Genomic DNA, 25,806 nt, shown 5'->3' on the forward strand with positions numbered 1-25,806 from the left:
AAATGTGTGCAGCTTTTCACTGCGGCATGAAGTAAATATCCATCATGGCTCCGAGCGCTCCCAGAATACACTGCGCACCAGCGCCATTTTAGTTCAAGCATAACAACTTTCAAAGTATAAAAGTCAATGACGGGAATCAAAGAGAATTTGCTATATACTTCCTGAACACAATCTTCATTTGAGATAGCAGCGGCCTCATCTTTAGATTCAGTTTGGAGGACCATGTGCTCAAAGAATTTGTGTTGGATATGGTATAGTCAAGGTACTGTAGTGAATATGAACGCTGAATTACAGTACCTAACATTTGCCATTGAAAAGCTCTAATTTTCTTTCTGTTTGTGAAAATAATGATTCTGGACTTTGAAGGGTTAGCCTGTAAATTATGTGTGGAAGCATCGGGGAAAATAAGTTCAATTTGTTGGAGACCAAAAGGGGTCTTGTTGAAAAAAATAAGGTCATCGGCAAACCCCATCCAATGCAGAATCGGGGGTGTAAGAGCTCATTCTTGGTTAATGCGTATTTGCAAACAAGTGTTCTGATGTAACATTACTATAAGGCGAACCAAGAAGGGGGGGATACTAGGCTAATCATTTTTCCCCACAAAATTTTTCTAAATCAGTCAAAGGCAGCGGTAATGTCCGGGGCGGCCATGTCAATGGGTCCAGAGTCCAATTGCTTAGACTTTGCCAATATATGGGCGATGATGGTAGAATTAAGAGAGGTTCCCATGGATTTACGAAAGCCTACCTATAGCAAATACCTTGGAGGATGAGTCCATGAAAGCTAGCGGGATCGTTGGGGTCACCCTTCTTGTAGATGGGTATAATAAAAAGGCACTGAGCCAGGAGTTGGGAATTTGATTAAGGCGAAGAATATAATAAACGTACCCACCCTAGTGGCTACCTTACTCCTAAGTCCATAGTCCCCTTTCCTCCATACTTTTGGGACATTCCGTCCTGTGGGACAGGACCAGAGCACTTTTTGTAAAAAAGCATCAAATTGAAAAAGGTTTCCTTCTCTTTTCACGCAGGGTACCGCACACTGCCATATCCCCGCCCTCCTTAGCTCCGCCCTGCGCAGCACCCTTCAGTCCTTTTCTATTACCAGGTCTGAGACCATTTAAGCAATAATAGAGGATACTTATTAGAGGGGACAGTGGGCATATGGAGGAAAGGGGACTATGGACTAGGAGTAAGGTAGTCAGTAAGATGAGTAACTTTATTATACTCCTACGTCCCGTCCCCTTTCCTCCATACTTTTGGGAGATTACCAAGCACTCCCTTACAGGATTAAAGGGGTGGATGGAACTCCTTTACTGAAAGATCTTTTTAGGAACAGCTTGCCCGAACTGAGCATCAGCCCTGGAGCTATGCAGTAAATGCTTCACAAAAGCTGATGGGGAAGCCCACGTGGCTGCCTTGGCAATGGTTTCCCAGGGAACATTTTAGGAAGGCAATGGCAGCTGCCTTGCCCTGCACAAGATGGGCATGAATTCCCTTTGGAGGTTGAAAGCCCTGAACGGAATACGCTTCAGAGATGCAGGAAGCAACCCATCGGGAGATAGTTGCTTTCGAGGCCATATTTCCTTTTGGGTCTCCGTGGGACACCAAGAGCTGGGAAAAGCTCAGAAGATTAGATGTTCTGTCCAGATAAAACTTAAGAGCTCGCCTTACATCCAAATTATGCAGAACACTCTCGGCATCTGAAGCCAGTTCTGGGAAGAAAACTGGTAAGGAAATGGACGGGTTCACATGAAAATCAGATACCACCTTTGGAAGGAAAGAGGGATTGGTCCGGAGGAGAATTTCAAGTCTGCCGTAGCCATGGGTTCGAAGGGTTTATGACAAAGTGGTAAGGACCACATTCGGATCCCACTTAGGATGCGTGCTGCGCATAGGCGGATACAGATGCAACAGGCCTGCAAAGTGCTTTTTAATGACAGGGTTCGTCAAAGAAAATGAGCAAGAGACCGTGGACAGGTAGGCGGCAATAGTCGACAAATCAGTCCTACAAGACAAAACATGCATGCCTGAAGCTGCTAGATGAGAAATGAAAGAGAGCACTGTGTCGATAGCAGCTTCCTTGGGGTCCAGCTCTTTTACTAAACACCAGTGACAGAAACAGAGCCATTTGCTCCTATACTGAGACCTGGTGGAAGGCTTTCTAGCCGCTTGGATAATACGCATATTATCCGCAGACAAATTGAAACGCTAAAGAGTTGAACTCAGCCACCAGGCTGCCAAGCTGAATGATTGTGGGTAGGGTTACCATATCTGCTGATCGCTCTGGTGAAGTAGGTCGGGAATCAGTGGAAGCCTGACCGGTGAGCAGACCGACAGATGCTGAAGCTCCGAAAACCAGAATCTGGCTGGCCACCACAGGGCTATGACCAGGAGAGTGCAATTCGACGTGTTCCTGAGCTTGCATAGTGCCCGGTGAATCAGAGGAAGAGGCGGGAAGGCGTAGGCCCTCACGTTGTGCCATGGAATCTCGAGAGCATCCCACAGGTAAGAAGCTCCAAGCCCGTTTCTGGAAGCATAAAGAATACTTTTCCTCAATGATGTCGCAAAGAGGTCCACTTCTCGAGTGCCCCAATGCCGAAAAAGTCCAGTGAGGATCTCAGTGTTCAGCTCCCACTCGTAGCTGACCACAGCTGGCTGGCTGAGAGTCTGCGGTTACATTCAGCTGGCCCAGAATGTGTACCACCAACAGCCAAACACTGTGCTGAATGGCCCATTCCCAAATCTGAATGGCTAGATCTACAAGGGGAGGTGACCTGGTACCCCCCTTCTAGTTGATGAAAAACATGGATATCGCATTGTCCATGTGGATGCGGACAACCTTGTTCACAATCCCTCGCTTTGAGCGCCAGGAAAATCGCCAGAAGCTCCAGATAATTTATGTGAAATTGTCCGTCCTACGGCGACCACAGGTCGAAAACCTGAAGATGATGCATCGTCGGGCTCCACCCGATAAGGGAGGAGTCCGTCGTAATGGTCACCTGAGGGGAGGGATACTGAAAGGGCGCACCCGCCGACAGGTTGCTGGAAGAAGACCTCCAAAGGAGATCAGTCATCATATAGGGTGGAACCGGGATCATTTTGGTGTCCGGGTCCACCGCCTGGAGCCAGGAGCTCTGAAGAGCCAACTGCGTAAGTCGCATCTTGAGACGTGCCAGGGGAAGAGAAAGCATGCATGAGGCCCAGAAGCCTCTGGAACCACCAGGCGGACATGCTCTCCGACTGAATGAAGACTTGACATGTAGTTAACAGATCCACCATCCTGTCCACTGTCAAGTAAACCCTGCAGTCGATCATGTTCCAACGGAAACCCAGGAATATCAGGTCCTGAGAGATCGTCATGGACGATTTCCGCCAGTTCACCGACAGCCCAAGACTGAACATGAGCTGAAGGAGAGATGGAACAAGTTACTTACCTGTAACTGTTGTTCTCCAGCATGGGTCTGGCATGGATTCACATGCTCATGAATATTCCCCGTCGTCAGGCTGGGAATCCTCGGTAAAGAAAAAACCAGTATCAGTTTCGTTTCTGATCTGTCTTTCGTAGTAATAACCAATCACTGGTCTCTGCGTCATACTGACCACAGCCAATGACTGCCCTCTACCTAAGCACCGCCTCTGGCAGCCATCTTCAGATTTGGAAGCACGTGAAGTGGCAGTATGACCAAGTGAAGAGCCGCAGAGGGGTAGGCGGGAGGGTTCGCATGTGAATCCATGCCAGACCCATGCTGGAGAACAACAGTTACAGGTAAGTAACTTGTTCCTTCTCCAGCATGGGGTCTGGCATGGATTCACATGCTCATGAATAAAGAATACATAGCAGTACACACATGCACAACCACGGGAGGTGGCAAAGGCTCAACATTAAGCATCACATCAACTCAACATTAAGCATCTTACCTCCTCACCAGGCTCACCTCAGGCGAACAGGTTGCGCAGCACTGCTTGGCCGACCCTGGACTCCTCCCTGGAATCCCGGTCGACGCAGTAGAATTTCGTGAAGGTGTGCGTCGACCTCCACGTAGCAGCCCTGCATATGTCCAGCAGGGGCACACCAGATAGGAACGCCGTGGTAGCTGCGATCGCTCTGGTGGAATGGGCTCTCGGACGGCCAGGCAGCGGTCGGTTTGCCAACCGGTGACAGTACATGATACAGCCGGAGAGCCATCTGGAGATGGAAGCCTTCGAGAGAGCCTTCCCCTGATTGACAGGTCCAAAGTTCACAAAGAGTTGTGACGTCTTCCGAAAACCTTTCGTGCGGTCCACGTAGAACTTCAGCGCTCTAGCTACATCCAGCGAGTGCAAAGTCCTCTCAGCCGGCGACGAAGGCGACGGGAAGAACACAGGTAACACCAAGGGTTCGTTGAGATGAAAGTCCGACGGTACCTTGGGCATGAAGGAGGGGTGCGTCCTGAGCACTACCCTCGTGTCGTGGAAAGTCAAGTACGGGGCCTTGCAGGAAAGGGCCTGGATCTCTCCCACTCGTCGTGCGGAGGTGATGGCCACGAGAAAAGCTGTTTTCCACGATAGAAACTTCAACGGGGCCGAGTGCAGAGGCTCGAACGGAGGTCCCATAAGTTTGGTCAGCACCACGTTGAGCTCCCACGCCGGGGCCGGAGCCTTCACCGGCGGGAACGATCTGAACAGTCCCTTCATGAACTCTTTCACCAGACGATGAGACCACAAGGACGTCCGGCCCGTGGTTCTGGTGTATCGGGAGATCGCAGCAAGATGAATCTTGATGGACGCGTGTGCCAGACCAGCTTTGGCCAGCGTCAGCAGGTACGGCAGCACTTGGGGAGCCGTAATCCGTAGAGGGTTAATAATCTGTGCGTGGCACCAGACAGAAAACCTCTTCCATTTGTGTCCGTAGCATTTAAGAGTCGAGGACGCCCTGGCCTTTGCAAGAACCTCTCTGCAATCGGCCGGTATGTCGTATCCTCCAAACTCTAGCGCTGCAGGAGCCAGGCCTGCAAGTTCAGCGACTTCGGGTCGTGGTGGAGGATGGCGCCTCCTTCCCTGGAGAGTAGATCCGCGTCCGCCGGCAGCTTGATTGGCGGGGACGCCGACAAGTCCAGAAGGTCCGGGAACCATATCTGCCTCGGCCACGCAGGTGCGACGAGGATCATCCTGCACCGTGACCTCTTGAGCTGGTTGACGAGCCGGATTAGCAGAGGCAAGGGAGGGAACGCGTAGAGGAACAGGCCCTCCCAGGGGAACGAGAAAGCATCGCCCATGCTCCTCGTCTGGGGAAACCTGCTGGCGAACCTCCGGCACTTGGTGTTCGTCGCCGTCGCGAACAGGTCGATCTGGGGTGTGCCCCACCGTCGGAAGAGGCGATCCACCAGATCCTGCCGTAGTTCCCACTCGTGGCACGAGCGCAGCTCCCTGCTGAGTGAGTCGGCGATGGTGTTTTTTATCCCTGCCAGATGAAACGGCACCAGAAGAATCCCTTGGGCGACGGCCCAATGCCACAGGTCCTGCGCCTCCTTGGACAGCGCTGGGGACCTGGTTCCGCCCTGTTTCCTGATGTAAAACATGGTGGTGGTGTTGTCGGTGAAGATCCTCACCACCTTGCCCTTGAGGGACGGAAGGAAGGACCTGAGGGCCCAAAACACTGCACGGAGCTCCAGGACGTTGATATGCAGGGACTTCTCCGTCGGGAGCCAGAGTCCCCTTGCGTGCAGATTTTCGGTGTGCGCTCCCCACCCTTCTAGGGAGGCATCCGTGGTCACAGTCACCTGGTGGGCTGGGGTCTGGAAGTCCATGCCCGCCGTCAGATGCGCGCGGGTGCCCCACCACCGTATCGCTCGTCGGAAACTCTCGTCGAGCTTGATCCTTTCCTCGAAGCTGCCCGTCGTCTGGATCCAGCGCGCATCCAGGAATTCTTGCAACGGGCGCATCCGGAGCCTGCACATGGGAATGAGGTAGATGCAGGAAGACATCATCCCGAGGAGGGACTTGATGGACCTCACCTTGGCCGCGTCGGCCACCAACATCCGTTGCACCTTGCCCAGGATGGTCCTGGTCCTCTCCTCCGACGGGGAGGCCAGAAGGGACACTGTGTCGAGCCTCGCTCCCAGAAACAGTGCGACTTGCGCGGGCACCAGGTGGGATTTGGCGTAGTTCACGGAGAATCCCAGGTCCGTGAGGAGTTGGACGGTCCTTGCCGTGTGGACCACGGCGAGCTCCCTCGTCTTGGCGCGGATGAGCCAGTCGTCCAGGTAGGGGTAGACGTGAATCCCCTCGCGGCGCAGCTGCGCCGCCACCGGTGCGAGGCACTTGGTGAAAACCCTGGGTGCCGACCGCAGTCCGAAGGGAAGGGCTTTGAACTGGTAATGACGCCCTTGGACCACGAATCTGAGGAATTTTCGGTGCCCCTTTAGGATGGGAATGTGGAAGTAGGCATCCTCCAAATCCAACGACGATAGGAAGTCTCCTTCCTCCAGCTGACCCAGGACGTGCTGGAGGGTGACCATCCGGAACTTCTGCGCCTTGATGAACTTGTTCAGGCGTCGCAGGTCCAGGATGGGGCGCCATCCTCCCGTCTTCTTCTTCACGAGGAAGTAACGCGAGTAGACTCCGGAGCCCCGAAGTCTCTTTGGGACGAGTTCGATGGCGCCCTTTCTGAGCATCGCCTTTACCTCCAGGAGAAGTTGAGGGACGTGAAGTTCTTTCCTGGCCACGGGGGGGACGCGCGGGCACCTTCTTTGAAACTCGAGCGCGTGGCCCCGGGCCAGGGCGTCCAGCACCCAACGGTCGGTGGAGATGGACTCCCACACGCTGACGAAGCCCGCCAGCCGGCCTCCCACCGGGGTGCTTCGGTGGGGGCCCGACCCCACGGCCGGTTCAATCCTGCTTGGACGCGGCCTTGCCGCCTTGGCCTCCTTGGCGACGATGGCGGGGTCCGCCAGACTTGCCTCGTCCTCTGTAGGCCTCTTGCGACGACGAGCGGGCCGCTTGACGGTAGGAAGCGAAACCGCTGCCGGAACCTTTGGAGGCGCCCTTGCCTCCGCCGCTCCGAAAGGGCGTCCGCCGTTGCTGCAGCACTCCAAGGGCCCGGGCCGTCTCAGTATCCGCCTTGATGGCCTGAAGGGAATCGTCCACTGTCTTCCCAAACAGGTTGTTCCCGTCGAAGGGCATGTCCAGGACCCTGGTCTGGACGTCCTGCCGAAAGTCCGTAGCCTTGAGCCATCCGCGACGTCGAAGGCAAACGCCGTTGCCCATCTGGCGGAACCCGGTGTCGGCGATGTCCGTCGCCACGGTGATGGCGTGGTCCGAGGCCACCTCACCTTCCTGCAGGATCTCAAGGGCCTCCGCCCTCTTGTCGTCCGGCAGAAAATCCAGCAGGGGAGCTATCTTGTACCAGAGTTCCCTGTCGTAGCGGGCCACGATAGCCAAGGCGTTGGCCGCTTTAATCGTCGTCGCCGCCGACGAGATGACTCTGCGCCCCATGGCATCCAATTTCTTTCCCTCGCCATCCGGCGGGGAAGTCGACGTGGAGGCCGCACCCCCCCCCGCTTTCTTCCTGGCTGCCGCGGAGACGACGGAGTCCGGGGTAGGCTGCGCCCGGAGGCATAGGGGGGCCGAGTCCGGGACCCGGTACTTTTTCTCGTACCGGTCTCTTTTCGCTGGCGTCGTGGAAGGGTTCTTGAGGAGGGAAAGGCCCTCATCCCAAATGTCGTCCAACAGAGGCACTGCGAGGACCGTCTTCCTCTTGGTCTCGCGCCGTTGGTAAAGGAAGCCTTCCTTTTTCTTCTCCTCAGGGCAGAGTTGGAAAAGCTCGGATGCCCTGGCGATCATTGAGTGGAACGATCCAATCTCGTCGGGCGGAGAAGCCCTGGTGGGAGGCGACGACGGAAAATCCTCGTCGTATGCCTCGTCGTCCGTACCCGTCGCTGCCGTGTCAGTCCCCGTATCATCCCCTCGGGTGGACGGGGAGGAGGGCTGGACGGGGCGCGACGGTTGAAAAGGAGGCGGTGGATGAATCCTTCTTTTCTTGGTAGGGGGAACACCAGAAGGTCCCGGTTCTGGATCCCCCGACGGGAGAGGTTCCTCCGTCGGTAACGGTAGTCTCGTCCTTATCTCGGAGCATAAGGACTGTATAGCCAACAAAATGGCCGCTGAGTTGTCTTGCGGCGCTGGCCGAGGGGAATCCGACGGGCGAGCAGGGGCCCCGTCGGTATCCTCGACGATGTCGTCGTCGTCACCTGCGTCGGGGCCCATTCCGACGGGCTGGTCTTGTTCCACGCCTAGGCCGTGGCTTAAGACCTCGATCAGTTCCTCTTCTGAGGTTGAGGCCGAATCTACGCCGACGCCCTGCCCCCCCTTCTTCCCCACGGAGGGTTACACGGGGGTCCTATCGATGGGCACGAAAGAAGACTCCCTCCGAGGAGGCAGGGAGATTCTGGGCCCCGAGGCCGCCACCACTGGTGCAGCCTCCACAGGCTGGGCCAGGGCCGCCGCGACCGTTTCGATAGAGGGCTTGGTCGAATGGATCAAGGCCTTCACCACCTTAGGTGCGCTCACCGCCTTATCCTTGAGGGAGGGGGCACTGCCACGCTCCTCCTCTGCCTTAGAGCTCGACCGGGGTCTCTCCAGGAGCTTCGCCGGGTGCTCGGCCTTCCTCTTACCCGACCCAGAGCGTTGGCTCGTGGTTGATGGTGCCGGGGAGGGTGCGCCCTGCCTGGCGCCCGTAGAGCCCGACCGTTCGGCGCTCCCGGTGCCAGCGGACTCGCGGTGCTTGGCCTTATGTTGGGCCCCCGTCGCCGGGGCGCCCTCAAAGGTCTTAGAAGACCGCTCAGATTTCTTCTTCTTCTCGCCAGACGGGCTCTTACCCTCCAGCCAGCTGGCGAGACGTTGATGGCGGTCCTTCATGGTCCGTTCCGACATGTTGCCGCAAAACGCACAGTCCTTCTCCACGTGAGTCTTGTCCCCATGAAGGCAGTAAAGGCAGAAAGAGTGTTCGTCCTCCTTGAAGACGTTCTGCAGCTGGCATCCAGGGCAGGCCCTGAACAGCTTTCCGGGCGTCGAGCTTCCCTTCTCCTGGGCCATCTCCGAGACCGGGCCTGAGAAGCTTCTGGAGTCCTCCGAAGCGTAGCTCGACGAAATCTTCACCCTTGAGGGGCACAGATGAATCCGACACGGGTCCCCGTTGATCGGATGTAGGATCGGTGGAGCTTGAGGCTCTTTTGACCGAAAGAATCGAAGTTTTTGTGAAAAAGCGCGAAAAAATAGCACTAACGCTCGAGAGCAATAGCACGAGGATCCCAACACATGAACGTGCGGTAAAAATCTGAAGATGGCTGCCAGAGGCGGTGCTTAGGTAGAGGGCAGTCATTGGCTGTGGTCAGTATGACGCAGAGACCAGTGATTGGTTATTACTACGAAAGACAGATCAGAAACGAAACTGATACTGGTTTTTTCTTTACCGAGGATTCCCAGCCTGACGACGGGGAATATTCATGAGCATGTGAATCCATGCCAGACCCCATGCTGGAGAATGAAGATTGCTCGAGGCTTTCACCAGACAAGGACTGCGCAGAAGCTAGTCGTCCAAATATGGATACACATGAATATCCATGTGTATCCGTAAAAAAAGCCTTAAAAAAGCTGCAATGACCGACATCTTTGTGAAGACACGCGGCGCAGAGCTGAGATCAAAAGGGGGCACTTAAAACTCAGTGTTCCTCTCCCTGGGAGAACCGCAGATATTTCCGATGCGGGCTCCAGATCAGGATATGCATATAAGCATCCTGAAGGTCCACAACACTGAGCCAGTCGCTCTTCTGAAGAGAGGACTTTATTTGGCAGGGTGTAATCCTCTTGAATTTCTCTTGGGGAAGAGAAAGGTTCAACTGGGAAAGGTCTAGAATGGTGTGCAGGCCAGCCTGGTCGGGTGTTGGCACCATGAATTGACGAGAGTAGAAGCCTTCCCCTCGTTCCATTAGGGGAACGGGTTCTATAGCACTGAGATCTAGAAGCTTCTGGACCTCAGGTCTGAGGGAGGGTGTTCCCGGCTGCTGAAAGGGAGGATTGAAGGGTGGGGTAGGGGAAAGGGGCGAGCTGAAGACCGCCCAAGCGATGGACAAGTCGGTGATGGTTTGCAACACCTCCAGATGAGATGAGATTCGTCCTCCCACCGGAGTCTCGCACGAGCGCCAAAAAATATCATTTTGCAGACTTTTCGGCTGAGACTACCTGTCCCCGAGAGAAAAAACGGCCACGTGGCTGCCTCCAGCGAGAGTTACCCGGCAGAGGATCAGTCCTGCGCGGCCTGCGATCTTGGCACCCTCTAAAGCCTGAAGAGGATCGAGATAGGGATCCAGATCTCCAAACTTTGACTGGGGCCTTCACGAGCAGAGACTTGGCAGTTTGCGTGCTCGCATTAGTCTGGGTGAGCTCGTCATCCGTTGAAGAATGAAACAGCTCTTTGCCATCAAAAGGCAGGTCCAGAACTTTATCTTGGACCTCCTTCGAAAACTTTGTTGCATAAAGACAAGCCTGACGAGAGGAGTCCACTCCCAGCATGTGTCCTCCTTGGACAGAACTTGAGCCGCAACTGCGGAAGTCGCAGAGGCCGGCTTAAGTTGCAGAGTGGCGGCCACTACCACCATTGAGGAAGGGAGCAGGCATGACACCAAGGCAACTTCCTCAGAGGTTTGAAGCCTGTAAGGGGCGTCAATTCTTTTATTTATGTGCAGCCCGGTGTGGGGTTTATCCCAGAGCTTGCAGGCCTCAGCCAGGATCTCTCTCTGAAGGAATGGTGCGCTCCAGTGGAGACAAGGTTAACGCCCCCGAAAGCACCCCTTCCTGCAGAGCGGGTGCCTCAGGCACTGGTATGTCAAGGAGTGACATGTCCATTATCCAGTACCCGGTCGTGAAATGCTCTTACAGAGCGGGGCTGGTCCTCACTGTCCTGATCTGCCAAAGGGTCGTCTAGAGCATTCGGATCCCCCAGATTGACATCACGCTCTGCTGAAGACTTGTCCACCGGTGACAAGGGAGGCAGAGGCGGAAGAACCGGAGGAGGGCCGGGCGGCAGAAGAGGTGCTACCGGAGGGGCAACAGGCGCCATGAGAGGAATTGTCGGGGCAGGCAACGGAGTCTGAGGGCAGATTTACCTGAAAAGGCCCTTAAAGTACTCACTCATGAGATCAGAGTTCACTAGACTATGACATTTCCCAAAAAAGGCATCCTCTGCCGAGGACTTGGGCGCCGGAGTGGGCAGAGGTCTCTCATGATGTACATAATCCCATGAACGTAGAGAGGAGGGCTGCCAAGAGAGCCCGCCACCAACCCGGTCTACATAGACCAATGGGGCAGATGTAGGAGGAAGCGAGACCGAATGTGGTAGTGGCATCCGAGCACACCAGTCATAGGAAGGGCAGAACAGATTCACACTGTCGCGTGGATAAGGTTGTCCACAAAAAAGAAGGCTCCCAGCACCCGCCGACGATAGCGTGGGTGTGAGGGAAGAATCCAAAATGGCCACCGTAGACCACGCAGAAACACCCACCATTTTGTGAACAGCTGAGGAGAACTGCGTCACATGTGTAGATGAGGCAGTTGACTCCACAGATTGGTCAGGGGACTTGACAAATTTTAGCTTTGACACAAGGATCCTCGGCAGAGCCGGTACTATGGGGCCTTGGATGTTTACTGGACATCCTGTCCTTTGAACTAGCCTCCAAAGGAGGAACCTCGGCAACGCTGGTAACAGAAGAGTTACGGTCGACAACCTCTCCCTGTGCCCCCTCAACAGAACCGGTATCTCCGCGAGTGCGGGAAAGTTGAGGAATCCATCTCAAAGACCAGACCTTTACAGGCCTCTCAGTTCTGTTGGTACACACCTTAGCCTCGTTAACAGGAACCTCGGAACAGAGTCCAGTCTTACTAGCTCCCTCGAGAGGGGCCTCGAACAAGTGTGTGTGGGAAGCTTCAGACAAGGAGACCTCAGAGCAAACTCTGGTACCAAACGCCTCATGATTATGCTGGCTATTAGCATCTGATCAGTGAACCTCAGATCATGATCCGGTATAGGCAGGCCCCTCGCAGAAACCCTCAGAGAAAACCCTGGTACGCCTATTAGGCCTGCGAGGCACCTCAGGGATAACCCCAGTAGCAGAGCTTTTGAAGCCTCTCGGGGACCTGGAGGACCCCGGGAAGGATTCCTCTGGCTGGGGTGCCCTGAAAAGTAAGGAACTTACTGGGCGTCTCTTCTTTCCATCAATGAAGAGTTGGAAATGCGATGGAGGAACCTTCTGGAAGATTTCCTCCCACCTACGAAGACAACGTTAAAGTGCCCGGACCGAATGAGAGTTGCAGAAGTCCCAAAGGTGATCCGGTCCCAGACACTCCAAGCAGAGAGAATGGGGATCCGCCCTAGCGATGCGACGCTTTCAAGAAGAACAAGTGGTAAATCCCAGATGCTTCGGCATAGACGGAGGACTACGCGACTGCAGAACCTGAGCAGGAGGGAAGGACAACGGAAAGAAAGAAAAGTATGCCCGGTGATGCAAGTGCGTCCAGCCTTGAGCGTGCGGAGAAAAGGACTGAAGGGCTGGTCCCCTTTCCTCCATACGCCCCCCGTCCCCTCTAATAAGTATCCTCTATTATTGCTTAAATTGTCTCAGACCTGGCGATAGAAAAGGACTGAAGGGTGATGCGCAGGGTGGAGCTAAGGAGGGCGGGGTTACAGCTGTGTGCGGTACCCTGCGTAAAAAGAGAAGGACACATTTTTCAATTTGATGTTTTACAAAAAGTGCTCTGGTCCCATCCCACAGGACAGAATGTCCAAAAATAAGAGTAAAGGGGACAGGACGTAGGAGTATGATCGAACTTGCTTTGCAAAATAGAGGCCCAATAATATGGATCTGCCTTTAATATATAAGAGGGTATGCCGTCCAGTCCCGCTGCTTGGGAAAATGTAAGTTTTCCAATAGCCCATTGGACCTCTCCAATGGTAAACGAAAAATACTCCAAGGATGTTAACTTACACATTTAACCGACATTTGCAATACATTCGAGGTAGCTGAAATTTGTGTTGTATGAAGGTGTTCCAACGATCAGCAGATATGGACGAGTTTAAATTTCCAGATGCACTGAACATTGCACCTCTCAGCGCTGCCCATACATTCTTAGCATTGCCTTTACATACATGTGCAATCATCTTCTGATTGCCAAGTGTAGCTGATGTTTCAGCACTTTAATTTTATTTTTGTAGCTTTTACATCTATGATTACTTAGTAGTGTTCCAAGTCTGGAACATTTGTTGCTTTAGGACTAGCGACTTCCGGATTAAAGGAATGATTGTGGATCTGCTGTTTATTAGATTTTAGGCATGCAATCCTATTTAAGTGATATTTAATCACGGACGTATTCCAGTTCTCCATTTGTAGGAGGTTCATGCCCAATCAGCTGAGTTCAAAAGACCAACATGAGTCCCTACTAACCCTGTAGGTATGTTCTCTGAACAGCTTTGTATTCCACTGAACAGAATTGAAAGGCCTATCAATGTTGTTTAGTGCTAAGGTAATAGTTACGGGATCAACAAGACAGCAGCTAGGAAGAGGCAAAAAGATAATCAATGTATGAGCTTGATGCCCCCCCCTTTACAAAGTGAAGGTGTGATTGTCATTCTTCAATTCAACAAGCTGCTGACAAGTAGTCGACCCAACGTATGCCTCCCTTCTGGGAAAGAGACCGTGTTTTCAGTATAGATAAGTAGGGGGACGAGTTTGATAAATTGAGACAAACAGAGTTGAAGTCACCGCCCAGAATGACATAGTAGTCGGGATTGCACACAAAGGCGTCAATAGCATGAAAAGGGAGTCCATAGTGGTTTTTGCGGGATTCCAATAAATTCATAATTAGGAACACAACATTGGGGACAGCATAAAGGGAGAGTTCTATCGCTAATAATTAATTGAACTCTCAATCAGTGCCGAATCCACCTTTATGTTATTATCCACAAGAGCTGCGAAACCACCCGCTGGTCTACCCACGGTACCATGTGTGGATGGGTAAGTAAAGGTGGTGTAGCCATTTATATGGTGGCCCCATCCCTCCCCCCTACATCACCAACTGTCCACACCCAGTTCCCGATTTCACCTGCTGGAGGTTGTGATGAATTATATACTTTTAGAGGGGGTGGTTGTTGTCAAGGAGGGAGAGCAAGTGCTAAGAGAACCATGAAGGTATTTATTTCCATTTCTCTGTTGTCCTGCTCGCCTCTCCTTCCCCAATTCGGTGGGACAAGACTAAAAAGCCTCAAATAGTAAGGGTGGAGGAGGCAGCATATACGAGATTCAACCAAACAAATTGCGAAGCACCTCTTGGCCGAACCCGGCATCTTTCCTGAAGATGTGTCCTCTTGCATTTTGCAAATTACACATTGGAGTATTTCAGCAATAGGGACATGCAAATTACACATTGGAGTATTTCAGCAATAGGGACATGCCTAATGAAGTCTACTGATTCTTCATTGGTTCTTTTGGAACAAGCCAGAAGTCTACGCGAAACCGAAAGCCCTCTCAAGTCATAAGATTTTGCAATACAAGAGACACTCCACCTGGCAATGGAAGACTTTGCAGCTTTCTTACCAGGCGAAAGACCACCATATGTAACTAAAAGTTGGTCTATTCTTCTGACTGGTTTTGTCCTTTCTAATGAACTTTTAGAGTATGTGATACATTCAGGTTATCCAAGGCCTCTTCGGCCAGAGAAGAATGGTCTTGGAAGAAAAACCAGAAGGAATATCTCTTGCTTTAGATGAAAATCCGATACAACTTTAGTTAAGGAGGAGGGCACCGTACGAAGGGCTACCTTATCTTTATATGGTTCTTCTAAAGATAGAGCATGAAGCTCTGCTAGCTGAAATAACAGATACTAAAAAAGCTGTTTTCCATGTTAAGAGGTCCAAATCACAAGAATCCATGGATTCAAATGGCTTGTGCATTAATGTAGAAAGAACCAGAGTCAAATCGCACCGAGATGGAGGATCACAAAATCAGCAGATGTAAGCAAAAGAGGCCTTCAAAATGCCTGCGGATTGCCTCATTTGAAAGGGAAAAAAGATTTCTTTTGATTCAAAAAAGCCCCTATTGCCGACAAATTGTTTTGAAGTGTCAACTTTCACACCTGTTAAATCTAAAAATGGCATCACATACTTTTTGTAAGCCTTTAATGGATTCAAATCGTGATCCAAAGCCCAATTGCAAAACCGCAAATCATTTGCTTCAATATGGTTTCTTCGTGAAAGCCTTCCTAAAAGCTGCCATGATTTCTGAATTCTGTTTAGATAAATGTAGATGTGAGAAGTTCAGCAAATGCGGGGAGGGGTGAAGCACCTGCCCCTTCTGTTGGGTAAAAAGATCCTCCATCATCGATTCAGAAAGATGTAAACCAAATCTGACATGGCCAGAACGGATCACAAGCCTCATCGAATTATGAGTCATCTTAAACTTCATCAACGTCTTGTGTATCAGGGGAAAAGAGGTAAACCCGTACAGCGTCTTGCATGGCCAGGACAGCTGCAGGACACCCCACTCCCCCAGAGTGATGTCCCAGACTCTCCCTTAATGCAAAAAAGAGGGCACAGCGCACTGTATATAGTTGCAAATAAATCCACCATTGGAAGACCCACTTCTGGAAAAGCACCCTTGCAACTGATGTTTTCAGTTCCCATTCGTGTGGGGCGGATTCTAGCCTGCTCAGTTTATCCGCCAAGACAGTTTTCTTTCCCGCTAGATGGGACGCCATCAGAAAAATGTGGTTTTCCGTGGCCCAATATTTTCTCAGCGAGAACACACAAGACGGAAACAAGTCACTCACATACAAAATTGCAGTGGTATTGTCCATAAGAATCTTACCACTTTTCCCTGAACCAAGGGAAGAAAAAAATGTAGAGCATTAAAGATTTCCCTCAACTACAAAACATTTGTGTGATCTCTCTTTCCCCGTTTCCACAGATACCATGTGTTGTCAGATCTAGACGATGTCTTCCCCCATCCGTACTCTGACTTATCAAGTCGTTACCCCAATCTGATGGTGGGGAGTTTAATAAGGAAAACCGATCAAAAGATTCTCCGAAATGTTCCACCAAGACAGAGATTCTTGAACAGGACTCCGTATTTGAATCTCTAAGCTTTGAGGGTCCGACAGTGGATTCCAGTTGCTGGCCAGATACCATTGAATAGTTCTCATTCGTAGTCTCACGAAGGGTACTACATGGATGCAAGATGTCATCTGCCCCAAGAGTCTTTGGTACCAACAGGCCGACAGGCGTGTCCTGAAAATTAAGATTACTTCTTGAATAGGCGACACCCTGTCTACAGGAGGAAAGGCCATCATTAAAGTAGTATCTAGAACTGCTCCGATGAACTGAATCCTTTGAGATGGGATCAGTTTTGACTTGGCCAAATGTATCGAAAAGCCTAGTTCGGACATGTGGAGATTGGACTTTTATCAACCAATCGTCCAGGTATGGGTAGATATTAACTTTCTTCAACCATAGGTGAGCTGCTACCGCACCCAGGGCCTTGGTGAACATTCTGGGAGCAGAATTCAGCCAGAATGGTCGTCAGGTGTATTGTTTAGTGTACCTTCCATATGGTAAACCTCAGGTATTGACAGTGTTGCTTCGAGATGGGAATGTGAAAATATGCATCTTGAAGATGTAGAAATGCCATCGAATCTTTGTGCTGGAGTGCCGCTAGAACCTGATACAGTTATCAGGTGAGAAGTTTCCACCAAAAGAAATTAGGTTGGATCTGAAATATCCAATATTGGTCGAATTCCATCTGTCTTTTTTGGAATAATAAAATAGTGTGAGTAAAAACCCTCCCCCAGTTCTTCTGGAACTAATTCTATTGCTCTTAGAGAGGTTTTTAAATCATTTTGAGAAGCTTCAGAGATGATTTTTGGAACTTTGGTGGCGAAGAATGTAGAATAGCAAGAAGGGTTGGATAGTAACCTTGACGAACTATGTTCAAACCCCAATCCTCTTTTGTGATGTTTTCCCATTGATGAGGACATTTTGAAATCCTTTCTGCTACCAGGGACATTATGCTCTTCGATTAAGATCAGAGTAGGTGGTTTTGTACACCCCCGGATGGAAGTCAGTTTTTTTGATCCTGAGTGGCAGGAGTTGAAGGAGTGACCCCTGACTTCACCTTTGGCCTGCATCTTCTCATCCTGATTGAGGAATAATAAGGCTTATTTATTAAAGAGGAATCTAATGTTATTTGCCAAAGACAGTGGCTTAAGGGTTACAGCCTTGTACTTTTGTGCATTTAAAGATAGCTTTTTTAGCGACCTTGTTACTGGCAACATTTTCACACTTTGCATTGCCTGACAAAAAACTTTTCGATAACTACATTTTCACATGACATTTTACTGGGGACATTTTCACATAGAACCAAAAAAAGGGCCTTTGGTGGTCAACCTAGATCAATGTTTCCTTGCAGAGTGTCTCCCCATCACCACCATTAAGGAAGATTGTCACTTCTGCAGCTTTCCGACAACCTACATGTATACAGATTTGATGTTTGTGCAAAATAGTTTCACCACAATCTCTATACATTCAGAATGCACTTTCAGTAGTACTCCTGTGTGGACAATCTGATTGCTGATGTGGTGCTATGTCTGTTCTAGGTCTTAATCCCCACCAATTGAAGACCATCAAAAAAAATAAACATTTTAAGGCTGATATGGTGCTGGCAGAAATCTGATTTCAGGGGTTTTTAACCCTGAAACAACATTACTGTTGCTCGCTCAAATACCGCCCCACCTGCTCCTGCACTAGTGGGAATTTCTGCTCACAAGGGCCCGGCTCACCACCCAAATCCTCTGCTGGCTTCCTTGCCACAACAGTTGTGTACTTGACACACACGTCGCCCGAGATCCCGAACATACCGTTGGGCAGCATGGGGCAGCGCTCAGCCTCGGCAGACTGTAGGCAATGGCATGCAGTCATTTTTGCCCATGATCAATAGATTGCAGGGTCCTCCAAGGAAGTACTTGTCTGACTGGAAAGCTTCCAAGGGACCTAAGAAATACCAGCAGTTGCCGACCAGTAGGTATTACCCAAATTGACCTTTTCCAATTGACCTTTTTGTCCCAATTGACCCAATTACAGTAGTCCTAATTTACCTTCTGCACAATTGGCCTTTATATTTTAGGTATTTGATATATGTATTGGGTTTGTTTTGGATTATAAATATAAGGGATTGGGTGGGGGTTTGCAGGGGTTTTTGGATTGGTGTTTCACGCCGCATATATGTCCTGATTGACCTTTTAAATTATGTCCATTCTTCCGAGGTCAATTGTGAAAAGGTCAATTAGTGTGCATCCAGCTAGAGTCCATCAAAAGGCCATTGATTTATCAAACTCCATCTGAAAGTAGCCATAACGTCTGATTGGAGTTCAGTCCTGGGCAATCCAGCCCCTAGAAAGGCCCATTGAATTGCATTGATATAATGAGAACCTGGTCCTTATTTTATTTTATCTATTTTTACATTTGTAAGAACGGCCAGACACAAGCGTATCACAGTATTAAGTACAGTAAATCGATAGGGACAATATAGTTCATAGCAGACAGAGGTGGCGAGTGTCAGTGTGCAAAAGAGAATGGGGTAAATTCCCCAAGACTAGTGGTGATCAACTGCTAAAACACGATCTGTTAGCAGAACATGGTCACAATAACCTCTCACGGATTCAAATTCAGAAGAGTAGACCTTTTCACCACAGGAATCCAAAACAGAAAAGTAGTTATTTTTTTGTGCTGTCCATGCTGGTAAATTATTTCACTTTGATCACATTAATGTGTAATAAACAAAATCGGGTCACCTACAATACTGCTTGAAAAAGGTATGCAACCATCATTTTATAAATAGGTTTCATTAAAATTGGCATGCACAGCGCTAGCATTATTGGATTAAACATAAATCGTCATTAACACAGCTATTCCATTTTGGTATACAGCATTTGAAGAGTTTATATTCAAGTTTATTGCTGTAAATGTCACATACCTAGGAGCGAGAGAGTTTTTTGGCATGAATGCAAAGTCCAGAAGAGGGAAAAAGTCTTTCGGACCAATCAATCCAAAACCTTTCGTCAGATTAGCATGCATCCTATAAAGAGAAAAATAAACATTGAGACGATTTGTTTTTTTTAAAGTTATGTAGAGACCAACTAGATAAAGTGCACAATAGCAGAAAGACACAAAACAAGGAATGGATTGAGGACACATTCTCAGCAGGTGAGGGAAGGGGAATTAAATGGGGGGTGGTGGGTAATCATCAATAATGGAATGAAGGGCAGGTTTAAGGATTCCAAGGTTAAAAATTTAACAAACAAAAATGCTTTGCATGAGCAATCGCTTTAGTGATCAAGACACAATACCATAAAAACATCTATTTTGATGAAGGAGAAATTACCTACTCACCCTAACATAGGTTCACTTGGTTCCTGCAATCTCTCATAATACTGGATTTTGCTGGAATATCTTAATTAGTGAAAACAACCTTTTTGGCAGCTTAAAAAGGAAATCGGAGCCAGGGGCATTACAAGCGATTCTCTTCTTTCAAGCTGTTCACCCCAGCAAAAGGATAAACAAGGCAGTGTGAGCCAGACCGGAGCATCCAGCACAACTGAAGCCAGTGGGTTTATGCAATAGGAACGAACAATCCTATTGCAAGGTCTGTTAGCAAGGCCAAACATCAAGAAAACTCTAAAACCATTTGAAAGGAAGTAGGGAACCTATATTATACACAGCGCTAATGACGCGACGTCAGTCACAGGAACTGTACTAAAAAAACCTACAGAAAGCTATGGTGGCGCAAGGAAAAACCAAATGACAGTGGGATGAAAAAAGGAAGTAATTATGTTGGGGGGTTTAGGGCAAAGCTGGATAGCAAAAAGTGTTGGTATGATGAACTCGACAAACTAAATACAGACACTGATGTGCTCCAACATTCCGCCGGAAGCCCTGTGTTGGGCATTCACAGCCTTTCGACCAGTGTTACGTGATGCCTTGGGGCTCTTGACAAACTACCCTGGATTAACGAGACACTCCTAAAAAGAAAGGCCCAAAGGACAGTATATCTAGGAAATATTGTACCATCCTCCTCACAGCAGTACAGCTGTGCAATCAAAGGTGGAATAGAATGTTTAAGCCCTCATCTCCACTTGGAAGGTACCCCAACATCTTCCCATCATGGCTAGATCAAGCAACTACTCGCACCAATTAGTAATTGGGGGGAAATGACCTCACCATTTCAGACTTAAGTGTACAGATTTTGGTGGCGATCAGGGGCAGAGCTTAGACCAATCCAACATACATTAATCCCACAGAGTTTGAGAGAGAGGAGCAGTGCCGAGATACTTTTGCTCATTTCTTCCAGACATACTGCAGGAGGTCCACACACCGAACCCTGGCTAGGATTGTGTCCTCCTCAAAACACAAGATACAAAAGTCAAAGGGAATCTGCTGCTCCATGACATCATCGACCTACTCTACTACTTTATCAGAGCTAGCCAGCACCAATGTCTATGCCAGGACTCTGAATTTCACTCACGGTTAGTCCTAATTTACTCTTGGTGAGTAACAAATAGTGTGCTGAGGGCAATTAGGAAGTACTGAGGGGGTTTGTCACTATTTCATGAATGGCTAGTAGCTTGCAACTTGAGATTTGTACCCCGGACCTACACAAATGTAGCGATCACACTGCTAGAAAGCCTAGTCGTGAACCTACCTAGATCAACCAAAACCAGGGGGTCTAATTAACCACTGAATGATGTCACAGATTGTCTCAATAACACACCAACACCAAAAGACAGTTCAAGGTTTTCCTATTAATATTCTTGAGTGGGACTCCAGGTGCCAGCCACCCTTCATCTAGAGAACGCAAGAAGCTCCCCAAGTCAGGCATCCTATTCCCTAGGCTACTGACCCTAACCCCCAACTATCTATGTTTCAAATGTCATGTCTTGAGAGGCTATCCTGCACAACACTACTACTCTCCCCTCTACTACTCCCCCTACCATCCTTTAACTCCCCTTCCAGTCACTCCCTACTTTTCGACTCTCACTTGCACTCGCAACACAATATCACACCAGTTGAAAACCACCTCAACGCTCCGGTCCACAATTCTTCCTCCATCTTGTCTGTGGGTCCGCCTCCTACGACATTACCCGAACAACCCATTTCTTCCCGTTTCCTGCCCCCAGTTTTACCCGCCACCCCTTACCCCTGCTTCTCCTGTTGGTGCTTCCCCACTGGTTTCATGGGCCAATCTTACCTACTCTTACCCGTCCATGGAGGCGTTACAGATAGGCAACAAATTAAAAGGATGCTATGCCTCTACGCCCCCTCCCCATTTGACTTGCAGGTCTGCAGAGCTGGATCAATGGCAGCCTGAAGTGGATAATGTCCCAGTTTGCCTGGATCATAAGCAAGTGATTGAATCATGCTTCATTCATATTAGGGAGCAGCTCTGCAGCCACTACTGGTGAGTTGGCGTCAGCGCAGCAGTGCACACTGTTCCATGCTGCCACATTTGGTTACCAATAGTCTCTCTTCCCCATCCCCCCCCTCCACTCCCGCTCTGTATTTTCAGTTGTCGAGCCATTTGTTCAGCAGGTCCTGAATGCAATAGGATATCTGGAATGGGGCATCCCCCCCCCCATTTTAGATGCCACAGACAGATTTTGTAGGGTTCCAGATCTAGTCCAAGTAGTTTTAGAATGCCTCGTTTCAATTCTTCATTAGGTGTGCTTCCATCTGGTTTGATGGCTTCAAAGACATCCTGTGCCTCCCTTGAGGAGCAAGACGATATATTTGGCCTAGCGGTCACAATAGCACCATTTCAGAAATTCACAAAGGAAGCTGCTTGGTCATTGCCGTTACTCAACTTTGTGGCCAACAGCCACCTTCTTGTGATGGCATCCTGTAAGGCCATCACTGTCTTCTGATGGCGATGACTGATGGCCAGCTGGCCCTACAGCAAGGCTGCAAAAGAGTCTCTGAGAGATTAGAGTAAGCACTTTCTCTTGGACCAGTGTTTATGTTGAGTAGAGCTTTTGCACTTTCCACTGCTTACACCTTGTCAGAATCTGAGGGCCTTCTCCACTGCTGGAATGGGAGCTGCTTTAAGGACTAGACGGTGCGATTCAACTGGCTTGCACCAGTCTAAGCTGTCTAGTCCTCTCCTGGGTCCCTTGTATTTTATCTAATAGGACTAACTTCTGCCAGGTCGGTAGGTTGCTCCCAGAGGTTGGTTCTGGCTGGAGGACCGTTTGATCCGGGGACCTCTCAGGAGCTTTGCCATTATTCTGGTAGGTGATCAAGACCGTGAAATTCCAGTTCTATGCCCAAATCCGAGAATTCTCAGTCAAGGGGCTCAGTATTCGCAATCACCTAGAAATGTTGCATCTTTGAATTTCCATCCTCCTTCACCCATCTTCTGTATTGGTGCTTGACGAATCCCACTTCTGACATCCAGTGTTAAAGATGGCTTCAATAACACACAAACTCCCAAAGACAGTTCAAGGGGTTTTATGGATTGTATAGAAGGGGCTCCCAAAGACCCTCTCCCCCCGCATCTAGAGAATGCAAGACCCTCCCTTACACAGCTGTTTCTATTCTCCAGGTTAGTAGCTACCGAATGTTAAACTCTACTCTCTATGTTTTAACTATCTTGTCGTAAGGGCCTAAAGGGAACTGTCATAGGTGTGATCTATGCTACTTTTGGGTTCGTTCTAAGGGGTTGTGCTGGTGCCTTCCACACACAAGCCCCACTCCATCTTTCCTTTCACACCCCATTGTTACTCTTCCTGTATCTCCATCACTTCTTTCCTCCACTGAAACCTCTCCAAGTCTTTTCTGTCCCTCTTATGTGCCTCTACAGTGTACCTTTACTCTCTGATCTTACTCTTCCCCCTTACTTTCTCCCCTGCTACTATCCCCCTCTTCACTCCACTACAACGCTACCCCACTTTCTACACAGCCACCCTCATTTCACTCCCTCAGCCACTTCTCCACTTACTCCCTACCATTTACTACTCTCACATCACACGTGCACTCAACACAGTAACGCTTTCTCTCACCAACCAGTACCTCACCTGTTCTAAAAACGACCACTATAGTGCTGTCCACCCTCATTCTAGTCTCTTGGTCTGCCCCTTCCTCCAACCTCACCCGAACAATCCACACCTTCCCATTTCCTGTCCCCCAGCTTTACCCTCCCCCTCCTTCTCCTTCTCAACATTTAGCCTCCCCCAATGGTTCCCTGGGCCAATCTTGGTTGCTCTTCCCCACTCCTGGGATATTATAGATAGGAGAACACATAAGAAGCGGTCTAGGCCCTGCACCCTTTTTGCCTCGCAGGTTCATAGAGCTGGCGGCCCACAGTGGCTATTTCTCCAGTTTGAGCCAAGGAGCCGTGCTGCAGATGGATCATAGGTCAGCAATGGAATAATGCTCACTTTGTCAGTGAGCCGCACCACATCCATTATCCGTGTAAGTGCTGGTGTTGGCAGGTAGTGTGCAGTGTTCCTTGGTGCCGCCTATTGTTGGTGCTACGCTGCATTGCATTGCATTTCTCTCTTCCCAGTGTCGGTGGAGATCTTAACAGGAGCATCCGCTGGTAATCCTGGTAGACTCAGTTGCCTGAAATTGGAAGAAAGACTGGCTAGCATCTTAAATGTGACACGGTCAGGCGGCTGACCTTTTTCAGAGGGGCAACCCCCCCCCTCTCCCCTCAGCCTGGGGTGGGGAGCCTACCAGGGACGAACCCAGAGCCAGTCCTACCTCAGAGGGGACAGTGGCTGACCACTCGCCACATGCCAGTTTGTTAATGTGCAGTACCAGATTGCATGACCACATGCCTGTGTCTGTGTCTGTGACCCCAAATACTGGCAAAGTTTTTCTGTTTCATCCAAAAGAAACAGCTTCTGTAGAAAAACACCCATGAGACAGAGCCAGCAGTTCATCACACCAGGATTTCAGAACGCTCCGGCAGAGAAAGAGCTAACGGAAAGCGGCAGACTCACATCTCCATCAGAAGATTCATGCGAGCGGCAGCCAAACAGTGCCACCATAGTGGAAACAACACAGGCTAGTGCACCAATGGGACAATCACCAAAGCCACGTACTGCGCACCAGCCTAAGTCCAGTCAATGAGGTTCCCTAGACCACCACGGACTTAAGGGGCAGCCGCCCGAGAGGCCTCTATCCCGAACTGGGGCACAGTACAGACGCCATTGTTGGTTGGTGGTGACCAAACATGGAGAAAGAGGACTGGGCTTAGGGCACTAAAAGACTTTGCTGTATTTAACACCTTATGGGTGGGGGAAGACCGGGCCAGACCACCAATCGGAGGCTAGGGATGGGGATAAGCCCCTAGAAAACAGGAAGTTGGGGGTTGTTTGGGTGAGGTCAGAGGAGGAGGCAGCAGACAAAAACCAGCAGGAGGAAAAAAGATGTAGCAGAGATTGAATGCGAATTTAGAGCAGGTGAGACACTATTTAGTGCATACAAGTGAAGTGCATTGTGCGGGAGCATGAAAGAGTGGCAAGTGTGCTTAGGAGTGTATGTGACATGCTTGTGTGAGAGGAAGGTGGATGTTGGATTAGAAGGTGGGGTGGAGTGGGAGTAGCAAAGAATGGAGGCAAAACTCAGGAGTGATAGATATCGGAAGGACAGAGGAGAATGTTGTAAGGAATAGACAAAGCCGGTGTAGTTGGGGGTGGGTGGCTTCCACCCTGGTAGACCTCCAACCCTACTCAAAGAGGGATCCCCACCCCCCTCTTAACAAGGTCCTACTACTGACCTTGTCACAATGACACTACACAATACATGGCCAATGAGCTAATTCCTGCCCAGAACCCAGTCATGGACCTTGCTACCACCAGATTCAGAAAACCCAAGGTACTCTACCACAGCGATCTTCAGATTTCAGGTACATGGCCAGAGAGCACGAAACATTGATTAGATGTATGCCAATGACTGGATTGACCAAGCAACCTCATAAAAAGGCATAAAATAAGCGGTATCGCATGGCTATTTGCTATATAATAATGCTGGTTTGCTGTTTATTTACTGCAATATGATTTCCACTCAACAACAACGACAAAAAAAAAAGATTGTGCCTTTACTTTACTGCCTGCCTCTGTGCACAGCGTTCACTGCAGGCGAGGCAGAAGAACCCGGGCTGGGCTCAAAACATTGTATCAATGTTATGAGCCCAGCCCGGATGCAGCGTCATCCTGACGTGAAAGGAGGATCTCCGCCCCCTCTCACACTCTGGCTTCAACTTTGAAGAGGTAAGGAGGCCGAGGGAGTCACTAAGTGCTAGGGAGGTTTGGGTGGGGGAGCCGGGCCCTTTTGATTTATCTGTTGGTAGCTGGGTGTAAGTTTCTGCGATAAGCAGGCTGCGTTATTACGGCGGGTGCTGGTGTTAGCAAGTGGCTGAGAATAATATTTCTCCCGCCTGAACGGGTGGGAGAAATATTACCATCAGCCACTTACACCCAGAACCCGCCGTAATAATGCCGCCTGCAGCTCGTAGAAGGCCTCTTCTTTGAGCAGCAGGCAGCGCTATTTTCTTTAGACTGGGTAACACTCAGTGGTGTCGCCAGTAATCAAATTTCGGAGGGGCACAGAGAAGGCCAAAGAAAAAAGTAGGGGGGCACAGACAAAAGTAGGGGGCCACCTATGAATGTGTAACATCACAAGCACTCCTGCAAATAGGCTTTTGTGCACGCCAGAACTACCCACTGCACC

At 49.8% G+C, this 25,806-nt stretch overlaps 1 protein-coding gene across 1 annotated transcript in view; it reads right to left on the minus strand.

Annotated features, from left to right (window-relative positions):
• TMEM214 (transmembrane protein 214) overlaps positions 1-25,806 on the minus strand; it is a 656,291-nt gene that overhangs the window by 391,959 nt on the left and 238,526 nt on the right. Inside the window, exon 8 of the mRNA XM_069605536.1 lies at positions 19,052-19,153. Coding sequence (XP_069461637.1) covers positions 19,052-19,153 — 102 coding nt within the window. The remainder of the gene's footprint in view (positions 1-19,051; positions 19,154-25,806) is intronic.

The sequence above is a fragment of the Ambystoma mexicanum genome, chromosome 4p (assembly GCF_040938575.1).
Source record: "Ambystoma mexicanum isolate Mex_15411 chromosome 4p, UKY_AmexF1_1, whole genome shotgun sequence".
Classification (NCBI taxonomy): Eukaryota; Metazoa; Chordata; class Amphibia; order Caudata; family Ambystomatidae; genus Ambystoma; species Ambystoma mexicanum.